This window comes from Crocodylus siamensis, chromosome 1, assembly GCF_052110815.1.
Source record: "Crocodylus siamensis isolate JL-2025a chromosome 1, ASM5211081v1, whole genome shotgun sequence".
Classification (NCBI taxonomy): Eukaryota; Metazoa; Chordata; order Crocodylia; family Crocodylidae; genus Crocodylus; species Crocodylus siamensis.
Genome location: NC_143395.1, coordinates 37,549,653 through 37,573,861, shown reverse-complemented (window position 1 = coordinate 37,573,861; position 24,209 = coordinate 37,549,653). Strand labels below are relative to the sequence as shown.

The following is a 24,209-nucleotide window of genomic DNA, read 5'->3' as shown; positions in this document are numbered from 1 at the left end:
GTAGATGTATACAGCAGACCACCAAACCAGGGGGAGGAACTCGATCTGGAGTTCACTCAAGAATTCACTAAGGCTGCATATGCACGTGACATTGTCATCATGGGCGATTTTAATTATGCAGACATCTCCTGAGAGGAACACTTGACAAAGTTAAATTGGTCACAATCCCTCCTGACCTGTGTCAAGGAGCTCTTCCGGACTCAGGAGGTGCATGGGCCAACCAGAGGTGACGCTCTGCTAAACTTGGTCCTGGCCAAAGGAGACAACCTTGTGACCGACTTAGATATAGAGGGAAGTCTGGGCAACAGCGATCATGAAAACATCATCTTCACTGTCTGACGTAAGGCAGACGAATCAGATTGAAGTCTTGAACTTCAAAAATGCAAATTTCAACAAGCTTAGGTTACTAGTAGGGCAAGTGTTTCATGGATTTCATAGACATTAGGGCTGGAAGGGACCTCAGAGAATCATAGAGTCCAGCCCCGCCCCCCAAAGGGCAGGAAGTCAGCTGGGGTCAAAGGATCCCAGCAAGATAAGCATCCAATTTGCTCTTGAAGGCGTTCAATATAGGTGCTTGAACCACCTCCAATGGCAGGCTGTTCCAGGCATGGGGGCTCGGACAGTAAAGAAATTCTTCCTTACGTTCAGCCTGAAACATTCTTGTAGTAGTTTATGACCATTTGACCTCATCATTCCTTGGGGCGCTCTGGTGAACAAACGTTCCCACAGATACTGGTGGTCACCCCTGATAAACTTATAGGTGGCCATCAGATCACTCCTGAGCCTGCGCTTTTCCAGGCTAAAGAGCCCCATGGCTCTCAGCCTGTCATCGTAAGGTCTGTTTTCCTGACCTCTGATCATGCGTGTGGCTCTTCTCTGGACTCTCTCAAGCTTTTCCACATCTTTTTTGAATTGTGGAGCCCAAAACTGGACGCAGTATTTCAACTGTGGCCTCACCAAGGCTGAGTACAAGGGGAGAATGACGTCTCAGGAGCTGCTTGAGAAGCAACTGGATGCAAGCCAGTGTTTTGGTCACTTTACTAGCCGCTGCATCGCACTGCAGGCTCATGTTCATCTTGTGGTCAATGATGTGTTGCTGGACTGAAGATAAAAGATGTCCACAAAAAGTGGTTGTTCCTTAAGGACACAATCCTTGAAACACAAAGGAAATCCATTCCCATGCGGAGAAAAAAAGGTAATAGAAGGGCTTGGCTAAACAGGGAAATCATGGTCCTCTTAAGAAAGGAGAAAGAAGCTTATAAACAATGGAAGCTTGGGGCGGGTCCCAAGGAGGACTATTCCACAATGGCCTGTATTTTCAGGGAACAGAGTGTGGGGCCATTGCTCAATAACTCAGGAGAGCTGGTTACCAGTACCCAGGAGAAAGCTGAACTCCTGAATGACTACTTTGCCTCAGTCTTTCACCGGACCAAGGGGGAAACCATGCCAGGTAAAATAGAGGATGAGCATGGTAAGAATAATTGCCTTCCTACTATTGCTGTAGAATTGGTATACGACCAATTAAAAAAACTGGACATATAAAAATCAGTGGTACTGGATGATCTTCATCCAAGAGTGCTGAAGGAGCTGGCTGAAGTCATTGTGAACCCCTGTGAAACTGTTCCACAACTCATGGCACTCTGGAGAAGTGCCTGAGGATTGGAAGGAGGCCAATGCCCACAAGAAGGGCAGGAGGGAGGACCCGGATCAGCCTAACTTCCATCCATCTGGAAAATCCTAGAAAAGTTCATCAAGAAGTCTATCTGTAATAAGCTTGCAGAAGGTAAGATTCTGAATGTCAGCCAGCATAGCTTCATCACGGCCAGGTCTTGCCTTACTAACCTCATCACCTTCTATGACAAGGTAACATGCCACCTGGACACAATACAGCAGGTTGACATTGTATAACTTGACTTCCGAAAGGCCTTTGTTCTAGTATCTCACAATGTCCTCACAAGAAAACTGGAGAGTTGTGGGCTTAACTCCAAGACAGTCGGGTGGGTGAGAAACTGGCTACAGGATAGGACAAGGAAAGCCATAGTGAACAGATCTGTGTCAGAAGGAGGCAGTGGTGTTCCACAGGGGTTGGTGCTTGGTCCAGTACTTTTCAACATCTTTATTAATGATTTGGATGTGCGGGTAAAGAGCTCACTGGCCAAGCTCGCAGATGAAGGTCTGAATCAATTTGAAGCTCTTTGAATTGATTTGGAAAAGATTCAGAGAGATCTGGAGATTCGGGCAGTCCCCGCTTGTTGACGCAGGACCCAGAGTCCGTGCCAGTAAGTAGGGGAGGGGGGGCATGTATCAATCAATGCATCTCCAGCAAAACCAAGGAGGTGATTCTTCCACTCTACTCAGTACTGGTGAAACTGCAGCTGGAGTATTGCATCCAGTTCTGGGTATCACACTTTAACAAGGATATGGACAAGCTTTAGAGAGTCCAAAGAAGAGCCACTCATATGATCAGAGTCTTAAAAGACATTAAGGGAGTACATCAAGGGCCCAGTGAGCAACTGTTCACCAGGGCACCCAAGGGGAAAACCAAGAGTAATGGCCACAAAATCCTGGAAGTCTGATTCAGGCTCAACGTTAGGAAAAACTTCTTCATGGTCAGGGTGTCCAGACTGTGGTATAAGTTGCCTCCAGGAGGTGGTGCAATCACCTACACTGGAAATCTTCAAAAGGAGACTAGATAGCCACCTTGTTGGGGTCACCTGACCCCCAGTTCTCTTTCCTGCTCGGGGCAGGGTGCTGGACCCAATGATCTTCCGAGGAGGTCCCTTTCAGCCTTACAATCTTATGAGTCTATGACAGGCCGGATTTGTGGGCTGAATGGAATCAGATGAGGTTTAACAGGGAGAAGTGCAGGGTTCTTCATCCAGGTAGGAAGAACCTTCACCGTAAATACACGGTGGGTGGTGGTCCACTAGCTGGCACAGCATCTGAATGGGACCTGGGGATCATGATAGACAGGAAGGTGAACATGAACTAACAGTGTGACGAGGTTGCCAGAAGGGCAAACAGAACTCTGGTATACATCAGCTGATGTGTTGTCAACAGATCCAGGGAGGTGCTCCTCCTTCTCTATTTGGAGTTGGTGCGGCAACAGCTGGAGTACTGTGTCCAGTTCTGGGAACTGCATTTCAAGCAGGATGTGGATAAACTGGAGAGGGTACAAAGGGCCACCCATATGATTAAAGCCATGGAAGATAGGCGCCATGAGGAAAAACTCCAGGAGCAGGCCTGTTCAGTCTGAGTAAGAGAAGGCTGAGAGGTGACTTGATAGCCACCTATAGGTATGTTAGGGGTGAGAACCAAGATCTGGGGGAGTGGCTCTTCAGAAAGACATCTAAAGGGAGGACGAGGACAAACGGGCATAAGCTAATAGAAGGTAAATTCAGGCTGGATATATGAAAAAACTTTTTTCTCTGAAAGGGTCACCAAAATCTGGAACAAACTTCCAGCAGAGGTGGTGCAGTCACCATCCCTGGAGGTGTTCAAGATGAGACTGGACAAGTACCTGGCTGAACTCATCTGAGACCAATAACTTCAGGCCCATGGCAGGGGCCCAGACTTCATGATCTTGCAGGTCCCTTCCAGTCCCATGATTGTATGACACTATAGATCGGCATGGATTGGGGTTTATCCCCACTAACTTCTACAGCGACTGAACTCCAATTGTACTTAAACAATATAAACTACATAATATAGAGTGGCCTATAAGGCACCCATTACCATAGTCTCTGAATATTTCACACTCTTTAATGCATTTATCCTCACAAATCCTATTCAAGATAGAGAAGGGCTAGACAGGGAGATAGATCTGGAGCACAAAATTATGGCCCAAACTTGCACCCACTTATCTCCGTAAGTAACCTAATAATACTGAATACCAATGGAATTTCTTGCAGCTGAAAACACTATGCAAAATACTGGTTGCAACACTGAGCCCTTAATGACTAAGGTTATATAACCATGAAGAAAAGGCAGAGCTTTTTAAGACAAAGTGATAAGCAGCTTGTGCATTGGGAATGAGACTGAAGAAATGTAGTCTTCAAAGTAGAGAGTATTTTAGAACATAAGTGCTATAAATATTTTTTGTGGTGAGAAAAAAGCCAGGTTACATAAAAGAAAAGGAAGAAAGCCACGTAACAGTGAAAATAAAGATTTAGGGCACAATTCTAATTTCAGCTAGAGCAGAGGTTCCCAGACTTTTTCTTATTGTGTACCCTTTCCAGATTTACCAGCTGCCCACATACCTCTACCAGCATACATTTTACATTTAACTCCTTAAATGCCAATTACTTATCTTAATGAAAATTAAATGCACCATTACACAATTTCTCCTGCGTACCCCACCAGAATGGTCTTGTCTACACCCAGGGATACACATGCCACAGTTTGCGAACCCCTGAGCTAGAGGATGACTGAAGTACAGCTTGGTGTTCCCTCAGTATTACAGATGTTTAATGTGTATCCAGGTAAATCTGTATTACTCCTGAATCACAGGAGAGATTCTCTTACCTAGTCTAGGTGCATAAGTGCCCCTGTTATAGGAACAGAATTGCCTTCTGGAGATGCACAAATGTCTCCCTGTTCCTATAATGGGACATTTACTTAACTGCTCTTGCATAATAGTTGTGTAACTCCGTCTGGTTTCAAGTTGTACTTTTGGTTGTCCTTTAGCTAAAACAGAATTCCACTCCAGAAGTCTCAGTCTCAACTGGTAACTATAGGACTCATTCACCCCTACGTCAGTACATTAAAAGGTAGAAACCATAATGTACATAGGACATATAAGCTCAAAACTAAATTCACTTTCCATGGGTAAATACATGGGGTTAAATGAGCAGTATAAGTAGTATTTTGGACCATGAACATGGATTGTAATTTTTACACTCCTCAAGAAAGCACGTAACTCTTTGTAAGTCACAGAAAACAGGTGTAAGAGGAAGAGGGTCCTCCTACCTTTTACTTTAAAGGACTAGTGGTTGAGGAGTGGGAGACAGATTCCAGGTTTCCCTCATCTAGAGGGGATTTAAGTGTACGTCTCTCACTTCTCAAAGTATTTTAACCACCAGTCCATGGGCTAGGCCAATGGTTCTCAACTGGCATGACAAGACATTTTCAAGGATGTCACAGATCCGGCCTGCTGGCACTACAGCTACATGGAGCTGTCGGGCAGGCTTTTGAGACTCTGGACCAGGTTCCCACTGTGAGCCTGCAGCCCCTGGGAGAGTCCACACTGTAGCAGGTAAGACTCTGCTTCCCTCCTCTCCTTCCCCGATCTCCTGCTCTCACCACAAACCCTTCCCCACCCCCATCAATGCCAAGGGCATGGAAATAACTAGTTATGTCACTGAAGCAGTAGTCCTTAACTGGAGTACCAGCAAATTCAGAATAGTCAGAATGGAAGGGCGCCTTGAGTATGAAGAAGTTAAGAACCACTGACCTAGATGCTGGCTTGAGTGCTTTCCAGCCCTCATTTTGAAGCTATCCCACAGGTCAGCCAAGAGGGAAAGATGTATGAGGGTTCAGGAGAGGGTTCAGAGGAAGGCCACTTGTCTGGTTAAAGGCCTACAGAAAAAGCCCTGTGTGGACCAATTGGGATACCTGAACCTCTTCAACCTCCGCAAGAGGCAGCTGACAGGTGATCTTGTGGCCACCTACAAACTCATCCAGGAGGGGGTGCGGGGAAAGAGGGAGCAAGAAATAAGGCATACAATGTTTACCAGAGTGCCTGTTGGGGAAACTAGAAATAATGGCCACAAACTGGAAGAAATCAAATTCAGACTGCACATCAGGAAAAAATTCTTTACTGTGAGGGTTGCCAAAATATGGAATAAGCTTCCAAGGGAGGTGGTGCTGTCCCCTTCCTCGGAGGTATTTAAAAAGAGATTCGACAGACACCAGGCTGGGGTCATCTGACCCCAGAACTCATTCCTGCCCAGGGCAGGGGGTTGGACTCGATAATCTAATAGGTCCCTTCTGACCCTAACATCTATGAAACTATGTGTATGGCAAGGAGGTAGTAAGCAAGTCAGAGGGAATGTGGTCACTATCCTAAGAAAGGAGAGGGCCTGAGGTTCTTGCACATTCTTGAGGTCCTCCACACATGGTATTTCAGCATTTTGTGTTGGATAAACAGCAGTGGGACAGCTTCTGCCTCACTAGGGACAGATCCCTCTTCTTTCCATGGCAGTGCTCATGTCACTGGGCCATGCTCCCTCTAGCATGTTTCTCTCCTGGCTCCAAGTATTTTCTCCTCTTGGCTGCCACTGAGCACAGCAAATGCAGTTGCTGATTATTTACCCAGAGGAAACAAACTTGGAAGCAAAATGACCCAGGGCTACTGTTCCTATAGGATGGACTGAAAAACCTCCTGCTTCAGACTAGAAAAAACAGTGAGGGAGCAAAACGGCCCATGATCCACTGTTCTTTAACTACAGGGAAGAGCCAGGAATAAATCGGTGAGTAGGTGACTACATATGGTTGTGCATGAATGTGGATGGATGCATCTTCAGGTGGCTAGCTTGATGAAACACATTAGTGAAAACATATGAGTGAACACTTATGAGCATCTTTATGAGTGGGTGCAGATGGGTTCTTGTGCATAAATATACAAATACATTGTAGATGCGAGAGGTCTGATGTGGATGAGCGAGCAAACAATCATGGTAGACAGAGAAGTAGGGACCAGACAAAAAAGAAGAACAGGGTGGAGAACTAAATCCAAAAAAGAACTATTTGGCAGAGTGAGGGAGGTCTTTGAGAATCAAAGCAACATTGAACCATTTTATATCTCTAAATTGCAAGTGTACAGATATTTGAAGTAAGGCAGTACAGCTCAAACAAGCACACATCAGTGAAACTTTTCAGATTCAGGTTACCAACAACTCCTTTGGAAGCAGTGATCAAAGGAGTAAACTACCTCTCACTTTCTCTCAGTTACAGCATTTCCTGCTCACTCCAAGCAGACGTTTTCTGGGAGTCAGACAGCATGTCTTCAATCATGCTTTGAAACGAGCAAACCAAACGATCTCACAGTTCATAGCTAGAATTACAAACCCACACAGGGGTTGTATGGGCTAGATAGCAAGCCTTACATCCACTAAAAACAAAAATACAGAGTGAGGGAATAAAAGAACCCTACTTCTCTAAAAAAAAACCCAGTTCAACAGCAAACTGGCAGAGAAAAACCATACCGCTTCATTTGTTCTGTTGCTAATCTCATAGTGAGACAAGCATTGACAGGCTAACAGAGAAACTGGACAGAATTAATTTAGGTTGCCCAATTTTCTCAGTCAACTGCACTGTTCTTGGAATCTGAAGCATGTATTTCTTTGCTTCCACACGTTAATGATGATTTACATGCATGAACATTAGTGTGCCACCTCTGACTGCGGACGCAGTAGTACTTTAACTGTACAGGATGTAAGAAAACTTCTCCGTCACTTTTCACTTATATTAGACCTAGTGATCATGACCTGAAATGCAACACAAACTGCAGTTAAATTCAGGCATTGGCAGTACCCTCCTACTTTCTGTGGCATACTAAAGTCTGAGGCCTTCTGGGATTTTGTCCCTGCTTCTACTATAGCATTTTTGGGGTGCTTTGTGGCTCCTGATTGACAGGAATAAGAGCAGAGTAGATGTTCTTGTGGACCACTTACATCTGGTTGCAGGGAACTAATACAGGCAGTCCCTTCTCGGTACCAACAAACCAAAATACAAAATAATATTTTACAGCTTGCTTCATTTTTTATGGACTCTATGGCTGTAAAACCGTTGTCCATTTTCAAAAGTACTAAAAAGACCAGCATTCTTCTAATTCTTTTTCCCTTCCTACATTTGTTATAGAGACTATCAGCAATCAGCCATGTCAGCCTTCGATCTGGTATCCCATGATCACCTCTTCGCAAAACTAGCCAATTGTGGCCTTGGGTCCACCACGATCCACTGGCTGGAAAATTGGCTCCGTGGTTGGACCCATAGGGTAGTAATAGATGGAAGTCACTCATCATGGTGCCCTGTGACCAGTGGGGTCCCTCAAGGCTCTGTCCTTGGACCCATATTGTTCAACATCTTCATTAATGATGTGGACATTGGAGTCAGAAGCGGATTGGCCAAGTTTGCCGATGACACCAAACTTTGGGGCAAAGCATCCACGCCACAAGATAGGTAGGTGATCCAGGCTGACCTGGACAGGCTCAGCAAATGGGTGGATGAAAACCTGATGGAGTTTAACACCGAAAAATGCAAGGTTCTCCACCTTGGGAAGAAAAACCTGCACCATCCGTATAGGCTTGGCAGTGCTACACTGGCTAGCACTACGGAAGAAAGAGACTTGGGGGTCATCATTGACCACAAGATGAACATGAGCCTGTAATGCAATGCTGTGGCTAGTAAAGTGGCCAAAATGCTGGCTTGCATCCATAGATGCTTCTCAAGCAAATCCCAGGACATCATTCTCCCCTTGTACTCGGCCTTGGTGAGGCCGCAGCTGAAGTACTACGTCCAGTTTTGGGCTCCACGATTCAAAAAGGATGTGGAGAAGCTTGAGAGAGTCCAGAGAAGAGCCACGCACATCAGAGGTCAGGAAAACAGACCTTACGATGACAGGCTGAGAGCCATGGGGTTCTTTAGCTTGGAAAAGCGCAGGCTCAGGAGTGATCTGATGGCCACCTATAAGTTTATCAGGGGTGACCACCAGGATCTGGGGGAACGTCTGTTCACCAGAGCGCCCCAAGGGATGACTAGGTCGAATGGTCACAAACTCCTGCAAGACCGTTTCAGGCTGGGCATAAGGAAGAATTTCTTTACTGTCCGAGCCCCCAAGGTCTGGAACAGCCCGCCATCAGAGGTTGTTCAAGCATCTACATTGAACGCCTTCAAGAGCAATTGGATGCTTATCTTGCTGGGATCCTATGACCCCAGCTGACTTCCTGCCCTTTGCACGGGGGGCTGGACTCGATGATCTTTCGAGGTCCCTTCCAGGCCTAATGTGTATGAAATCTATGAAATGTCTACAGCACCAATTACAATGAAGTATTTTTGCATTTGAAAGGAACCTGCCTGTCATGTCCAATGGAAACACTGCAAGGGATTTTCTATTTTGCAAGATACTAACAGAAACAGAAGCAAGATGTAGATCCAACCAAGCTCACACCTACATTTGTTTCCATGGTAACCACAGACGTACATAAATTGACAGAAAAAAGCAGTAGGAAATTCAGTGGAGGGGAATCATGTCTACATTTCAACATTGCACCGCTGCCATGAACAACAACAAATGAAAAGCACACACATCTAAACCACAAACAGGCTGTGAGAGAATACAAATATACTGTGAGAAAAGTAAATATAGTTTAGTCAGTACTAAGCCAGGGTCCTTACCATTACTCATAAAGCAGTGGAAGCAAAAATAACATTCAGCCTCCAACAGCATGCAATATATTTTGGATTTTTCTCCTATTACACTGTTATTTCTTGTGCTCAGATCTGTATGGACAGCATAGGAGTGATGGCCCCATCTCATTTTCTCTAATTCTCACTTAGCATTTACACACTTGGATAAAAATAAGTTGTGTTGTTGCCTGGGTAACTAATGATCAACAATGACAACAGCAGCGAGTAGGACACTGCAAGCAGACATGTACTTTCCACCTAAACATGACTGAAAAACTGATCTGTCTTGTTTTAAGGTAACCCTAGATAGATATTTTTGGGCAAAGCAACCATTACAGCTCTCAGGCTGCTCTAGCCTAGAGGAGTACCTGTATAGGCCCCCTCCCACCCCGCAAAGAAATCAGCTACTTGTGACAAGTTCCCAGATGTCCCCCCTTTCTGTATCACCAAGTAGAAATTCAAGACTGCAGGAAATCTGAGCCTTAAGTGCTATCCACCACCACAAAAATCAAGTCATCTGTCAGAACAAGGTGGGAACCACTTAGGTCAGGGTAACTGGAACAACATAAATTTGATTTTTACTCAGTTTCCCTAAAGGTCTCCTTAAAAAACAGAGCTCCACACGGACGCTGATATTTACTGCACTCCTATGTACAGCGGAGGCAAATATGCATGATAAAACTGATTTTAACTTGCTGCCTTAGGGGGTGGAATACTGTGTTTGATGAATATAGATGAAATCAGGGCCCTGGGACCATGTTATTTCCCAGTGGCTGTTGCTATTGTAAGGAGGTTCACCTGAATCCATGTTCAGGAAAATGTTCCTGGGGGAAACATTGATAACTGGTTGCTACTGTTACTGTTATAAGGTGTTACTGTAACTGGACTTCAACTCTATAAGGTGATTTACTTTTGTTCATCTATTTGTTTTGGAAAGACAACTATTTTTCTTAAGTAAACCAAAAATGAGTAAGTTAAACCAATTATATTATGACCCTATGGAAGAAAGAGACTTGGGGGTCATCATTGACCACAAGATGCACATGAGCCTGCAATGTGATGCTGCAGCTAGTAAAGCAACCAAAACGCTGGCTTGCATCTATAGATGCTTCTCAGGCAAATCCCAGGATGTCCTCCCTCTGTACTTGGCCTTGGTGAGGCCGCAGCTGAAGTACTGCATCCAGTTTTGGGCTCCACAATTCAAAAAGGATGTGGAAAAGCTTGAGAGAGTGCAGAGAAAAGCCATGCACATGATCGGAGGTCAGGAAAACAGACCTTACAATGACAGGCTCAGGGGTGATCTGATGGCCACCTATAAGTTTATCAGGGGTGACCACCAGGATCTGGGGGAACGTCTGTTCACCAGAGTGCCCCAAGGGATGATGAGGTTGAACGGTCATAAACTACTACAAGAACGTTTCAGGCTGGAGATAAGGAAGAACTTCTTTACTGTCCAAGCCCCCAAGGCCTGGAACAGCCTGCCATCAGAGGTTGTTCAAGCACCTACACTGAACACCTTCAAGAGCAAATTGGATGCTTATCTTGCTGGAATCCTCTGACCCCACTGACCCCAGCTGACTTCCTGCCCTTCAGGTAGGGGGCTGAACTTGATTATCTTCCAAGGTCCCTTCCAGCCCTAATATCTATGAAATCTATGAAAAAATAAGATTCTAACAGGTCCTAAAAGTGCAATCAGCCTCTTAAAAAAATTGATCAAAAAGTAAAAAAAGGCAGCAAAGCAGAAAATAATCCCCAAACTAATGCCATAAATTACAAAAACAGTTCAAGGTTAAGAGGAATATATTAAAAGGAACCCTAGAAGAACACTCATGTCAGTTATTTGACATGTAATCAAACAACAAACAATAAGTCACTAGTGATTAACATTACTGAATACTCACGCAGACCTTAAAATATGAAAGCAATTAAACTGCACAAGGCCCCTGTAGGGTAAACAGGCTGGGATTATGATCCCCTTTCTTACAGATGGGGAAAGTGATATAGAAATGGGAAGTGATCTCCCTCCAAGTCAACCTCACTGAAAACAAGAATGTTTTTTTTACTAGTGAACAGATGCACACAAGATAATTCCACTGAAGCTGGTATGCGTAATCAGGTGACTAAGTGTTCAGCAGTGGCACAAAACAGTGGATCACAAATTTGACACACGCTGAAGAAGAACAATAGTTAACAAAAGTGTCTGGCTTAGAAAGATTTTTGGCCACTGAGTAAGAAGGAATCTCTGACTAATATTTATTGACCTGGCCAAGTTCTCTCTGGTCTTGAGTTGTGGTTCTTTCTTACATTTGATGACCTAGTTTAACACTAATAAACTCCAACACCTTGTGGGAACTCAATGTAGGCATATCACAACAAAGTCTTCTCTGACCCATTTATTTTTCAGCTTAGGCTTTTATTTAAACATCACCACAACGTTTCTGGCACACATATATCAGGAACAGGAAAAAGATATAAATTACTTTCACACTAACAAAAGAAGGATTACTTTAAAATTAGTCCTACTTTCCTGTCTGAATGCTTCTTTAGAGTTGTAAATAGTTTATAAGGCCTGATTCTTAGAAACAGATGACTGTGAAAATGAGTATAATAGGCCTATGGACTACATGAACTGAAAGTGGGTGATCACACATCTGAAAGAGCCACCCAAATACCACGTAAGGAATTCCTACAGTACAGAAGGAAAACCCCCACTAATCGCACACTGCTGGTTATGACATAATCACCTCTCCCTCAAACCCACATGGAAAATACTCACACAATTGCAACCCATACTAGAAAGAGACCCTAGCCTTTACAAGCCTAGTCATAAAGCAATCCCAGACTTCAAACAAGCACCAAACCTCATTAACCCCATCAGCAGAAGCAGAAACTTCCTAAGGCCCATGCTCACTGCACAAGGGGCTGGCAGTGACCCCTCAGACCCAGCATTGCCTGCTCTAGCTGCTGTAGCATCTCCTTAGGCTGAGCCAGCCATGCGCTCAGCCCTGCCTCAGGGCAGGACCAGGCTGTGCATGGTCCCAGCACCACAGGCAGGAGGGGAAGGACGCAGTGTGTCTAGCGGAGGCCGCTCTGCTGGAATCAAATTCCCCTTTTCCCTAGGGTGAGCTGGGGAGGCCCTGGCAATTGCCAGGTGTGGGCTGCAGCAACACAGGCATGATGGAGGCATAGGGAGCCCATTGCCCTGCCTGGGCCCAACAGCTGGGGGGGAAGGGGAGGGGGCGATGGGACACAGACCCACTGCATGGCTGGGAGTCTTGGTGCTGTGGCAGGATCAGGATCCCGGCACAGGAGAGGCCTGTAGACCCAGCCCCTGGAGGGGAGGGGAAGCTACAGCTCCACTGGTGGGCAGCACTTAGTGGCTCATGTCCACCCACAGCTCACTCCCTGCCAGCAGCCTGGAACCCACACAGGACTTTTAAACAGAGAAAACCAGGATACCTGATTATAACACTACAAAATTGGAAGAGGTAATTAGCCACATTAATCTAAAGTGAGGGAGAAGGCAAGGTAGATTTGCACCTCACAGACTAAATATGAGATACAGCATAAGCTTTTGTGAACCCAAGCTCACTTCATCAGGTGCATGTCCTTACACAACACGTGATTAAGTGAGCTTGGACTCATGACTCTCTCTCTCTAATTTAGTCAAAATCATTTGATACCAAAAACGTTGTCCTATTCACATACAATGATGCTCCTATAAATGTTCACAGATTTGGTAGTTTTACTTTTACATTGCAAGTTCACATGCTCCTTTAATTTTTAGTAGCTGAGCTCTAAGAATTACAGAGGAAATGTAAACAGAATTCATATATGTCCAATAATAAGCCAAGATGCAGAGTGATGGGTAGGGTATACAAAGATGAGCAGGGGGAGAACGTTCGCTAATCATGTTTTATTTGGCAGGGAACAAGTGTCTGATTACTGTTGAAAAGTATTTGCTTACTTGCATATACACAACACTATGTTAAAGTGCTGTGTCTGTCCTGAACACCGCAAGGTAATACACTGGAGAGAGCTCTGTGCTACTGAACTCTTGCTACTGAGCTCAACTGTTTCTGTTGCCTGGGTTAGCTCATTTAGAGTGAGTGTTAAGTATCACCACACTGTACAGCAACACTTGGTGTAGACATACTCTAAACCTATTACTTTCTTTTATCTCCTCTTATTAGCATTATCTGCTTGTTTTATTTTGACCTTATCCTGCCTTGAATGGTTGGTAGGAGAATGCAATAGGAAATGAGCAGAGCTTTCCCAAAAAATAGGCACATTCCTAATCAGTGCTGGCTACTTTAAGGTTCGGTGCTTGAAATCAGCTAAGGAGAACAACATACTGGACTGGTTTTAATGTGGACTACTGAGAGTAACACTTTCAAAAGATATCCAGGTGATGTAGCAGTCAGAGTCCCATTTTCAAGAGGGACAGACATAACTAGAAGACTTAGCCTCCTATTGCCTTCCAATAGAAATCTCTTAGTGCTTAAGTCATTTTTGAAAATGGGACTTAAGCACCTCTGAAAAATGTATCTAGTCACTTAAGAAGGAGAAACAAATGGACTTTGCCTATAAGTGGATTATTCCATATATGTCCACTACGAAAAAATTAATGAAAGTACAGCTTTCCCTAAAGGATGGCACTGGCAACTGAGATGGGGAGAATATAGGGCTGGCTTGACTTTATGTGGCAGTTGCTCTGTTCCGGCTCAATATAGAAACATTTGGGAACTGGCCAAGTGGGTAAGTGACAGACCACTCGTATAAACGAGCTGCTCAAAACAGGCCACTGTGTATCCCCAGGCCTCTCTTGTGGCCTTGCTGTTGTTACAGATGCTGCAATAATGTGTAAGTATGCAGTGGGCGTATCTCCTGGATCCCCTGCCAGCTGGGGCTGTTCCAACCCAGTTCAACATACTGCACTTGAATAAACTTTGGGGCTTACTGCTCTGTAGTTTATTGCTCCCAGGTGGGTGCACATTCAAATGGTGCTCCTGGGAACAATACTGGAGCAATAAGCTCCAAAGTTTATTTGTGTGCATTAATTACGCACGTAAATGCACCCAGTAATGCCTACTTTGCTCCAACAGTAGAGAGAGCAGGAATGCTAATGAGTGTCCCACCCTTTTCCATAATAAAGAAGAAAAGTTCACACTTTGGGCTTGGACATGCATTCAGTTTCTTCAGGGAGAGTCCCTGTTCTTTCTGAAGAAACCACGGGTACACAAAGTTCATAATTTTTCTCCCAGAGTAAAAAAAGTGGCCGCTGTGGATAGACAGTACTTCTACATAAGCAGCCAGTATGTTATGCTTCTTCCTCACCCTCCCCACAGAAGGAATAAAGAATATAAAAGCCATCAGATATTAGGATTTTTGCTTACTTGGCTTAATACTGACAACTACATTCTCTGCAGAATGCTGAGGTGGGAACCTGCAATTCTCTCCTTGTCCTTCACTGCTGCCATATTCAATGACTTCTACTTGTCCAAGAGGCACACTCCATTTTAATAAATACCTTTGGCCAGTTGCCACAATGCCACTACTTTCATAGGAAGACCTGGAAGACAAATAAATTAATGATTTTATGAGCTATTATAAAAATTGCTCATGTTATCAATCATTTCAATTTTTATTTTAACTTACAAAATCTACCTACATAGAAGTCTGTAACTTGTGCATAATATTTAAGAAATATACACACACACAAATGTTATAGGTGTAAGTGTCAGGCAAAGAAAAGTCCATAATGACAAACAATTTCTGAAGTGCTCAAACATTTCAGAAAACATTCTCTACTAATAGAGAACTGCTAATTAGGTAAATCATCTCTGATGGTAAATGAGTCAGCCCCCAGACAAAACTGAAATAATGATTCATGCATTACAGGCCAGAAAGAACCACTACAATCAGCCACTCTGAGCTATGGTACTTGCCACAAGACAAAAAACTTAATATTTTTTGTGGGAGCCAGAGCATACATCTAACCTTGATAAAATGTGTGAGCAAATCAAGAACCATTGAAAACTTTGGTAAATTGTTCCAATGGTTAATAAAAACTCTTAAACAGGACTTCAATTCTAGTCCAAATTTGTTATGGCTTTAAACTTTAAGACACTGCTATGCCCCTGCCTGCTAAAGCAAGGAGTCCATTATCACATAGGTCTGTTCCCTGATGTACTGTGCTTTCATATTTTCTTTAATATGTGGAGCTCTTGGTGTCTTTCTTTATAAGGCAAGTTTTCCAGTCATTTAATCATTTCTGTAGCTCTTCTCTGAACCCACTTGATCAGCATTCTTCATGACCTAGCACCACCAGAACTGGACACAGTATTCAAGCAGCAACCATACCTATACAAAAAGCAAGGAAGCAGAGGTGAATCTAGGGGGGAGGGACTGTACTGGTAGCCCACTTTGATTCTTGGCCCATCCAAAATTTAAAACCAACTACTTGGCATGGCAGCAGAGTTTCTAGTCAGGCAGTGTTGATGAGGGAGTCAATTTACTTTGTGGTTTATTATAATTTACCTGATCCCTTCTAAACTCTTTATTCCACAGGTAATAACACCCTCTTCTTTTTAATGGTCTTGATGTTCCACCAGTAAAGCTATCCTTTGTTCTGCAATTCTGCTGGCTGATAGCTGTTACTGGTAATGAAGCTCCTATTTCATGTCTCTTTAAATTGTTTTTACTCACTCCAATGAAGTTATTTGATTTTTTCTTCAGTCTTAAACTGCATAATTATTAGCATATTGGTAAAGCTTCTAGTTTATTTTTAACTGGAATAAGATATGTTGTTTGATATGTGCTGATGCACCTCACTATGTGCATCCCCCTTTTGCATGTGCATCCCCTAAACACACCCATGAAAGGTAGTATGGGTACCTTACTCCTATTCAAACTTTCCTTGATTATACCTTCAATGCTGCCTTAGTTCTTTTGGCTACAGTGTCACATCAGCAAGCTTTATCAATAAGAGATGTATGCTTTCTTAGAGGTCACTGATAAAAAAAGTTAAGCAGAATAAGCTAAAACCAGATTCCTGCAGGACCCCACAGGAAACATACATATTTAGTTATAATTCTCAAAGTACAATTACACATTAAAAACTAGTAGTCCGCAAATTATTTAATGCGTGCTATGCTGATTCTGGATTGCTCTCATTTATTAATCAAGATACCATGTATATAAAAGTCAAAATCCCTAAAGCTGAGGCATCAAACAAATGCCTTGCAGAACCAAGTTTCAAGCCTGTAGGGCTCCTGGCCAGCCAGGTTAGGAGTGTGCCTGCCACAGAACCTGGGACTATGAGACCCCAATAGACATGCCTGTCAATGGTGGAAAGGGACAGGCAAGCAAGGACACAGCTCCATTTGTCCTAGGGCTCTTGGCCCAGGTGTGGCCACATCTCTCTCTCTCCCCCCTCCCTGGAGCTGTAGCATGCCCTGATCCCCCAACCTCCACCCCCTCTCTCCCTGCCTCAGTCCTTCCCTTCCTCCCCAGAGCTGCAGCATGCCCCAATCCTTCCCCTCTCTCCCCCTGTCCAGAGCTGTAGCATGCCCCAACCCCATCCTCACCCCTTCTCTCTTTCTCTCTCCCACTTCTTCCCTCCCCAGAGCTGTAGCATGCCCTGATCCTTTCTTTCTCTCTCTCTCTCCCCTTCCTCCCCACAACCCTGTCCCTCCCTGCCTGGAGCTGTAGCACACCCCAGTCCTAATCTACATCCAGAACCTGCCAGCTCCATCTGCAGCTTACGCTATGATCCATCCAGTGCAGCAAAAACAGCCCTGGGCAGCTGCCAGCATCAGCTATGGACGCACCCAACAGATTCTGGGTGGGAACTGGGGCATCTGCATGGGTCCACATCTAACATCGCTGAATCAGCTCTGGGCAGCAGCAGTCCCACCCACCCACCCTGTGAGACAAAGGCCGTCCTGCCCACTGTCCAGGACTATGTGGTGGCTGGGGCCAGAGCCACTGGCCACCAGCAGGCTGGATCCCATGAGTTGGTAGCTGCCCACCAGTGTACCAGATACAGTCAGTTGGTGGGCCCACAGGCCATATTTTTCCCACCCCTGCCTTAGCCTCACCACTGCTTGGCTTGCTGTTGGTCCTGCCACCACCAGAGCTTCTTGAACCCACCACTGCTGGGTCTGGATCTGGCCTGCAAGGAACCCTACAGTCCAGATCCAATACAGGGCAGGGACCAAGTTTAACAGCTCTGCTTTAAAGAAGTCTAAGTTTATTATATACTATATTTTTATCTGTGAGCTTACTGACTTGATCATCATATACAGGAAGACCCTTTTGGCTCTCTGCATATCCACTGCAGATCACAATTACTGATCCATTAGAGGCAATCACAAGATCCAGAAAAGGACTGCATCTAGAATGGGAATCTCTCAAAACTGCTTCCAAAACTCTTCTGCTTACTTTACCTGTTCATTGTTCAAAAGTTAGCTAAACAACTAACTTCAGCTTCAATGGCCAATTCCACCTCCTCACTAAACTGGAGGAATTACTCAAACATACCAGTGAGGCTAACTAAAGGCCAAAGGGCTTTAGCCACATGACCTTTACTGACATGAATACAATGCATGCACCAAGAACAAACCAACCAACGGCTGAACACTTAAAAAGAAAGGTATATGCTCTCCAAAATGTTCCTATTTGCTGCTTATTTTAGGAAGTCTTTCATAGTCTGAAACTGATGACATTCTGGGAATGTCTTAAAATCTGCACAATTACAGCACAAGTTTTTATTCATATTAGCAATGTTCTACCTGTTCTCACAGATCTGAGGCTAAATTTTATTTTACTAAGTATTTATTTCCCAAAGAATGAAAATTTATATATTCCATTATCTTCTATTAGGTTTTCATAGACTAACCATCATTTTTCAAATCTACTGCATTTCAAATACCAAATCAATGTCTTTTTCCTTTCTTAATAGTTTTAAATGACCAGTGCTGTCTTAATGCATCTTTAACACAGTACTTTTAGTTTAATTTATATAAAGAGAAAACTGTATACAGTGAAACCGTTTCATAGTGAAAAATATTAATGTATTGCAGTTTGCCAATTGCATTCTTGGTCATGGACAGTGAATTTCTGTTCAGCATGAAGGTATTATTTGGTATGAGATAATGCAGTCTAGAATAAAATAAAAGCTTCCACTCTAGATGGGTTCCCCTTGCAATCATGGGTGATGGTGGCTATAGGATTTTCCAGATCAAAGACCAGACTGTCTCTTCTGTCTCTACAAATGGAAAATCCAGCAAATAAAGGTTAGGGTGTGTTCAAGAAGTTTTATTCTGCTTCTCATGCCCTAGCCTAGAAGAATGAGATGAGTGATAGTTCTCAATAAGTCAGATTCTGTATCATCTGGTACACTGGTAACATGGATGGAAAGCAACACCAAATCAAATGGGCAGGTCACTGGGCCAGGCAGAATGAGACTCAGTTCCCAACCCCAGGTCATGACCCAAATGAGGGTCGCAGGTGTTGTAAGACTATTATGAACGTAGTCTGTGGCTATAGCTATTCCTCTGTTCCCGTATAACTCTCTGACGAGCCAAAGAAAAGGGGGGACTGTTGTATATGAATCTTGTAGGGTTAAAGCAAGGCTTTGTAACGTTAAAAGTGAGGCCATTTCTTTCTCCTTTCGCCTCCATTTCATAAAAGCGGACACAGCACTTACAAGACTGCAGGGAGGGAAAAGTGGTACTGTGTGAGGGTTATTGATAAGATACGAAACTAGCTGAATCCAGGAGAGTCTCGTCAACAGGAAAACCTTGAATGTTGGGCATGATTTGTTTTTGTTAGATAAAGAAACATCTTGAGACAAAATATAGGGGGCATGTAATTCACGAGAGTTAGACTTCGGTGTTCACGCCCACAGTGCTGCTTGATTGGATAGAATAGTGATTTAGTTAATAGATGATTGGGTATTTTTACAAGCACGAGCTAATCACGAACTAATGCTTTTGCTTTTAGAGAGTATAAAAAAGTATAATAACTAGTAGGCAGGGTCCCTCTCTGTAGAGGCACCTCGCTCGAGCGAATAAAGATTCTGTATTTGACTTTGGATACTTGCTCTGCGTGATCATTGCCCCAGCCTAGAGCAAACTGCACGTGGCTTTAAGAGCTAATTCATAACACAGGGGTAATTCCACCAGTGCCACACACAAAAGATGAGCCACAGCATGTGCCAGGAGCTCCCTCATCATCGCACTCCACTCCCAGCAGCGGGTCATGGAAAAAAAAGGTTGGGAACCACTGGTAAAGAACATCCCTTTTGCTTCCCCCATAAACAGCTTTCCTATACCAGTAACAAAAGAAAAGTTGTAAAAGGACATTAAGACATTACTCCTTATTTTATCAGGTGGATATGCATCATATTAGAAGGAAATTTCAGAAAATAAATGACAAATATAAAGGGAAGATAATTCAGAAAGGGAAGATTTAGTAGAGAAATGCCTATGCAGGGGGTCGGACTCGATGATCTACTAAGGTCCCTTCTGACCCTAACATCTGTGAATCTATGACCACTTCTGAATCTTCAGAATACAAGCATATGCTGATAATACTAATCTATTTTTACAAGGGTTCTCAGAGAGTCATAAATCCTAAAGTTCCTTAGATGAAACAGATAAGGTGCAAGATGCATTTTATTCTTCTTCCTATGGGCCCCTATTAATATGACTGGCATTCCAGGGGAAACCACGATACCCTCTGGTGGTCACTTAGCTCATTTCCTGCTCTGGCTCTAGGTACCCTCCTTTCAATACCACCTGCTATGCCTTGATGTTCTTAGCAAAGCTTGGAAAGAGAGGCTTCCTCAGGGCCCTAGAGCAGCTCCATCCTGCCTTCCTGCCAGCAGATCCCCATAAACCCTGCTGGACTCATTCCAACCCTTGCACTTAGTTGGTCCTCCAGACATGTGCGCGCCCCAGGACAACTGTTCACAGCCTCTGACCACCTCTTATAGCCGTGCCTAAGGCTCACAGGTGTTAGCAGTTAATCAATTCAGACCCTCAGCCCCCAGTCTCATTCCATTTTTCACTGAGTCTCTATGCCCTTGTCAGTCATTGCCCCCCTGTAGCAATGAGCTACTAGGCCCCTGGCTCTAATCTCTACCCCTCTCTGGCTGAGGACCCCTGGCCCTGGTTCCACCTCTCTCAGCATTGGGCCCTTAACCCTATCTCTGCCTTTCCTCAGGCTCTGAGTACCTGACCCTGCCTCTACCTTTCTCTCTCTCCCTTTCAGCCTCCCTCACTCTGACCTCTCTCTCTCTCTGGCACTTCTGGGACCTCCTGACTTCTCATAGACCAAGCCTGGTCCACCAGTTTAATCCACAAAACCAAACATAAGCACCCAAGCTGTAATATAAAATCCTTAGCTCATTAGCTGCATCCAAAAACCACCTTCATCCTGCATCATCACTCCCTCCAAGGTCTCAGTTTATTACTTTCCAATTCCCATTTGTATCAAGATCTCACTGAGTGTTGCAGCTACAGCCCTCTCCCTGAATAGCTCTTCCCTCTGCAGCTTCTGGAGCCAGACTGACTGCTCTGGCTCCAGTCCTGGCTTACATTTTGCTCAAGCCCTGCCCATTCCCTGCAAGTGGCTTGCTAGCCCTGGCAGAGCTGCTTCTCTCCCCTTCTAATGGGCAGCTTCTTGTTGCTACCCTGGCTCGTATAGCAGTGGCTCTGTCCTATCATACTATTGCTGTGCAACTAGCACACCAATAGGCACTCAGCTTCTAGCCTCTGGCTGCCTATTCCTTTGCCGTTAAACCTTTTTGGCTGCCTGAGCACTGTTTACTACTGTTTTCCCCTTTTAAAGAAAGAAGACCTGGAGGCTCCCTGTTACACCCTGCTGTCCAATGTTAAGGGTGAGTTCATGATTCCATCTTCGTTATCTTGGAGTACCCAGATGAATTTCATCCAAGGGTACTGAAGGAAATAGCAGAGGAGATCTTGGAGCCTTTAACAAGGATATTCATGAAGTCATGGGAGACAAGTGAGGTACCAGAGGAAAAGGGCCAATGTAGTGCACATCTTTAAAAAAGGCAAAATGGAAGATCCAGGGAAATACAGGCCAGTTGTTTTCCACTGTAAACCCAGTAAGCTACTGGCATATTCTAAGGAAGTCCATTTGCAGGCATCTGTAATTTGTTGGGTTAGATGAAGGCGCTTGGTGGGCTGGATCCAGCCTGTGGGCCATATTTTGCCCACACCTGTTCCCATGATTCTGGGCTCTGCTGGTTGCTGCATGGGGTTGAGAGGGAATCCTCCTCTCTCCCTGCTATATGTATCAAGTTTTTTTCCTTCCTTAGAGGAACTGGCTGCTGGCTGCAGGCAATGCTGGGTATTTTGATGGGGGCATGCCAATGCTTCTGCTGGGACTTAAACCCAGAGGTTCCTGGCTAGGGGGTCTTACCCCTCTGCTCAGAGTTAGACCAATCACCATATTTGGGCACTGGAAGGAATTTTACCACATGGTCAGATTGGTACGTATTCTAGGGCTTCTGCTTACCCCTGTAGAAGGGGGCTGAAGCCTTCTTCCTGGGATCTCTTGAGCACATATCAACCACCTTTGCACAGCAGGGCATTGGCTGCTGTGGTCCCTCTGTTTTACCTGTGGCAAGTTAGGGTGATATATTTGGGTTCACCGTTTAGTTTTGCTAACAGCTTTGATGATGAAGCTGTATAGGACAGTTTAGATAGGGATGATCTTGCCTCAGGCAGGGAGTTGAACTAAATGACCTTTTGAGGTCTCTTCTAGCTCTTCTTTATGATTCTATGAAAGGCAACATGTTCCCCCATTCCCTGCCCAGTTCCCCAAAGGAAAGAGGGCAACAGTCTGAAATTCCTCATTTTCCTGCTTCCCCAAGCAACAGCTTACTGCTTTTTTTCACCCAGTCTGGATAGGTAGCTCAAAGCAATCGAAAAGTAATTTGCTTTCTGTAGGAAATGTACATCTCCATCAGGATTTGTGAGGAAATAGTATGCCGAGGAAGCTTCACAGTCAGGGTGGCTAGGAGCTGGAACCAACTTTCAGGGGAAGTAGTGCTTGCTCAAAAGGAGGCTAGATAGACACCTTGCTGGGGTTGTTTGACCCCAGTACTCTTTCCTGCCCATGGCAGGGGGTCGGACTTGATGATCTGCTCGGGTCCCTTCTGACCCTACCAACTATGAAACTATGAAGCTCCCTTTGGAAGGAAATAGGTTAATACCCATTTTGCTTTGTTTTGTCTATTTCTTTGTATTTACTTCATCAGACCCATCATATACAGGACAAAAGAGACTCTAAAAGAAAATGTTTATCTGAAGCAAAGATTACCGGAAGTATGGACGTTAAAAGTAATTAATAATAAGAGCATGAGAGAGTTCAGACACATCCAAGCAACTACCAGTTTAACAATTATCATGAGTAGAAAGAAGTCCATGTACAAGCAGCATAACTGATTTATACCACTGGCAGTGATACAAAAATAAATAAAAATATCCTAAAATATGTGCTCTCTCAGCCAAACCTTCTGGGCTAGATGCAGAACAGATCAAAATAATGTTCTTATGTGGACTTAAAACTTGTTGAAAAATCTATGAAAAACCCTAGTTCTGGACACCCTGCAACTACAGATCTGGATGCATGACCCAGATGTACAATAACATTTACTGCAGGGCAAAAGTGAGTGATGCTTTACTACATGTCATCTGCTCTGCAATAACTGTCCATGTACACACTCTTACCCTCTAGTGAATGGAAACTGACCCACAGTAACTTAGCCTAGCAAAGCACTGAGAACTAAATTACTGTAGTTCAGCTACCCTTACTGCAAGGTAAGAGCATTCACAAAGGCGGTTACCATGGAACAGCTGATGTTCAGTAAAGCCCCATCCCTTTTATCCAGCATAAATTGTTTCTATGTCTACGTCCTACAATGCACAGCAGTAGGAGGTGGGCAGCCCTTTCACTGAAGTGAATAAAGCTTTTCTAAACACATTATTATGGAAAAGGTGTGGGTTGAAAAGACAAGCCCTAATCCCAACTGCTACAGAAAAAATAACCAAGTTTTCATGAAATGAGGTTTTGTGTTTTAACAAATCCCTGTCACATGCATGCATCAAAATTACCATCCCCAACTAGGCTGGGGAAGCCCACAGGAAGAGGAACACTGTTTGACAATTGTATCAGATGCCTTATTCAGGAACTTGAAACTCAGTGAGGGTCCTTTCACATGTGAAAGAAAAACAAGCCACATTTTGCCACATTAGTAACAGTTACAAAGAATCCAGGCCATGATGTCATGGAACAGAATAATATAAGCAAAAAAAAGTAATCCTGCAATGAATCACAAAAAATATCCAGATGTGACCAAAGGACTGAATAAAAGGGGAAGAAAAATAATAACATTTCCTAGTTAATAGGAAACCAGCTTGTGATCTTCCTAAACAGGAATGGGGATTCACTTACAGATACAAATCGAGACTTAGCACTTGCAACATTGTCTAATAGGTAATGAATTATCTAATATAGTCACACTTCAGTAACATACTGTATACACCAACTGTTCTCACATTAAACCTTAGGGAAGCTGCTATTAGAAAAAGGGTTAACGGCCCACATATTCTCTCTTAGCATTTACCAACACAAGAAAAAAAATATTTACAGTACAACCAAGATACTAAAATGTGTGAACACCCAGCACACAGGAAAGTGATAGGCTGATACTAATAATAGCTAACAACAGTAGAAGAAAACATGCAAAGATGTTTTTCTCT

General features: G+C 44.0%; 1 protein-coding gene across 6 annotated transcripts in view; it reads right to left on the bottom strand.

Annotated features, from left to right (window-relative positions):
- The window catches only part of ARHGEF10 (Rho guanine nucleotide exchange factor 10), a 197,132-nt gene that overhangs the window by 79,768 nt on the left and 93,155 nt on the right, over positions 1-24,209 (bottom strand). For all 6 annotated transcript variants that reach the window (XM_090033304.1, XM_090033312.1, XM_090033322.1 and 3 more), the window contains one exon: positions 14,805-14,980. In XM_090033304.1, coding sequence (XP_089889430.1) covers positions 14,805-14,980 — 176 coding nt within the window. The remainder of the gene's footprint in view (positions 1-14,804; positions 14,981-24,209) is intronic.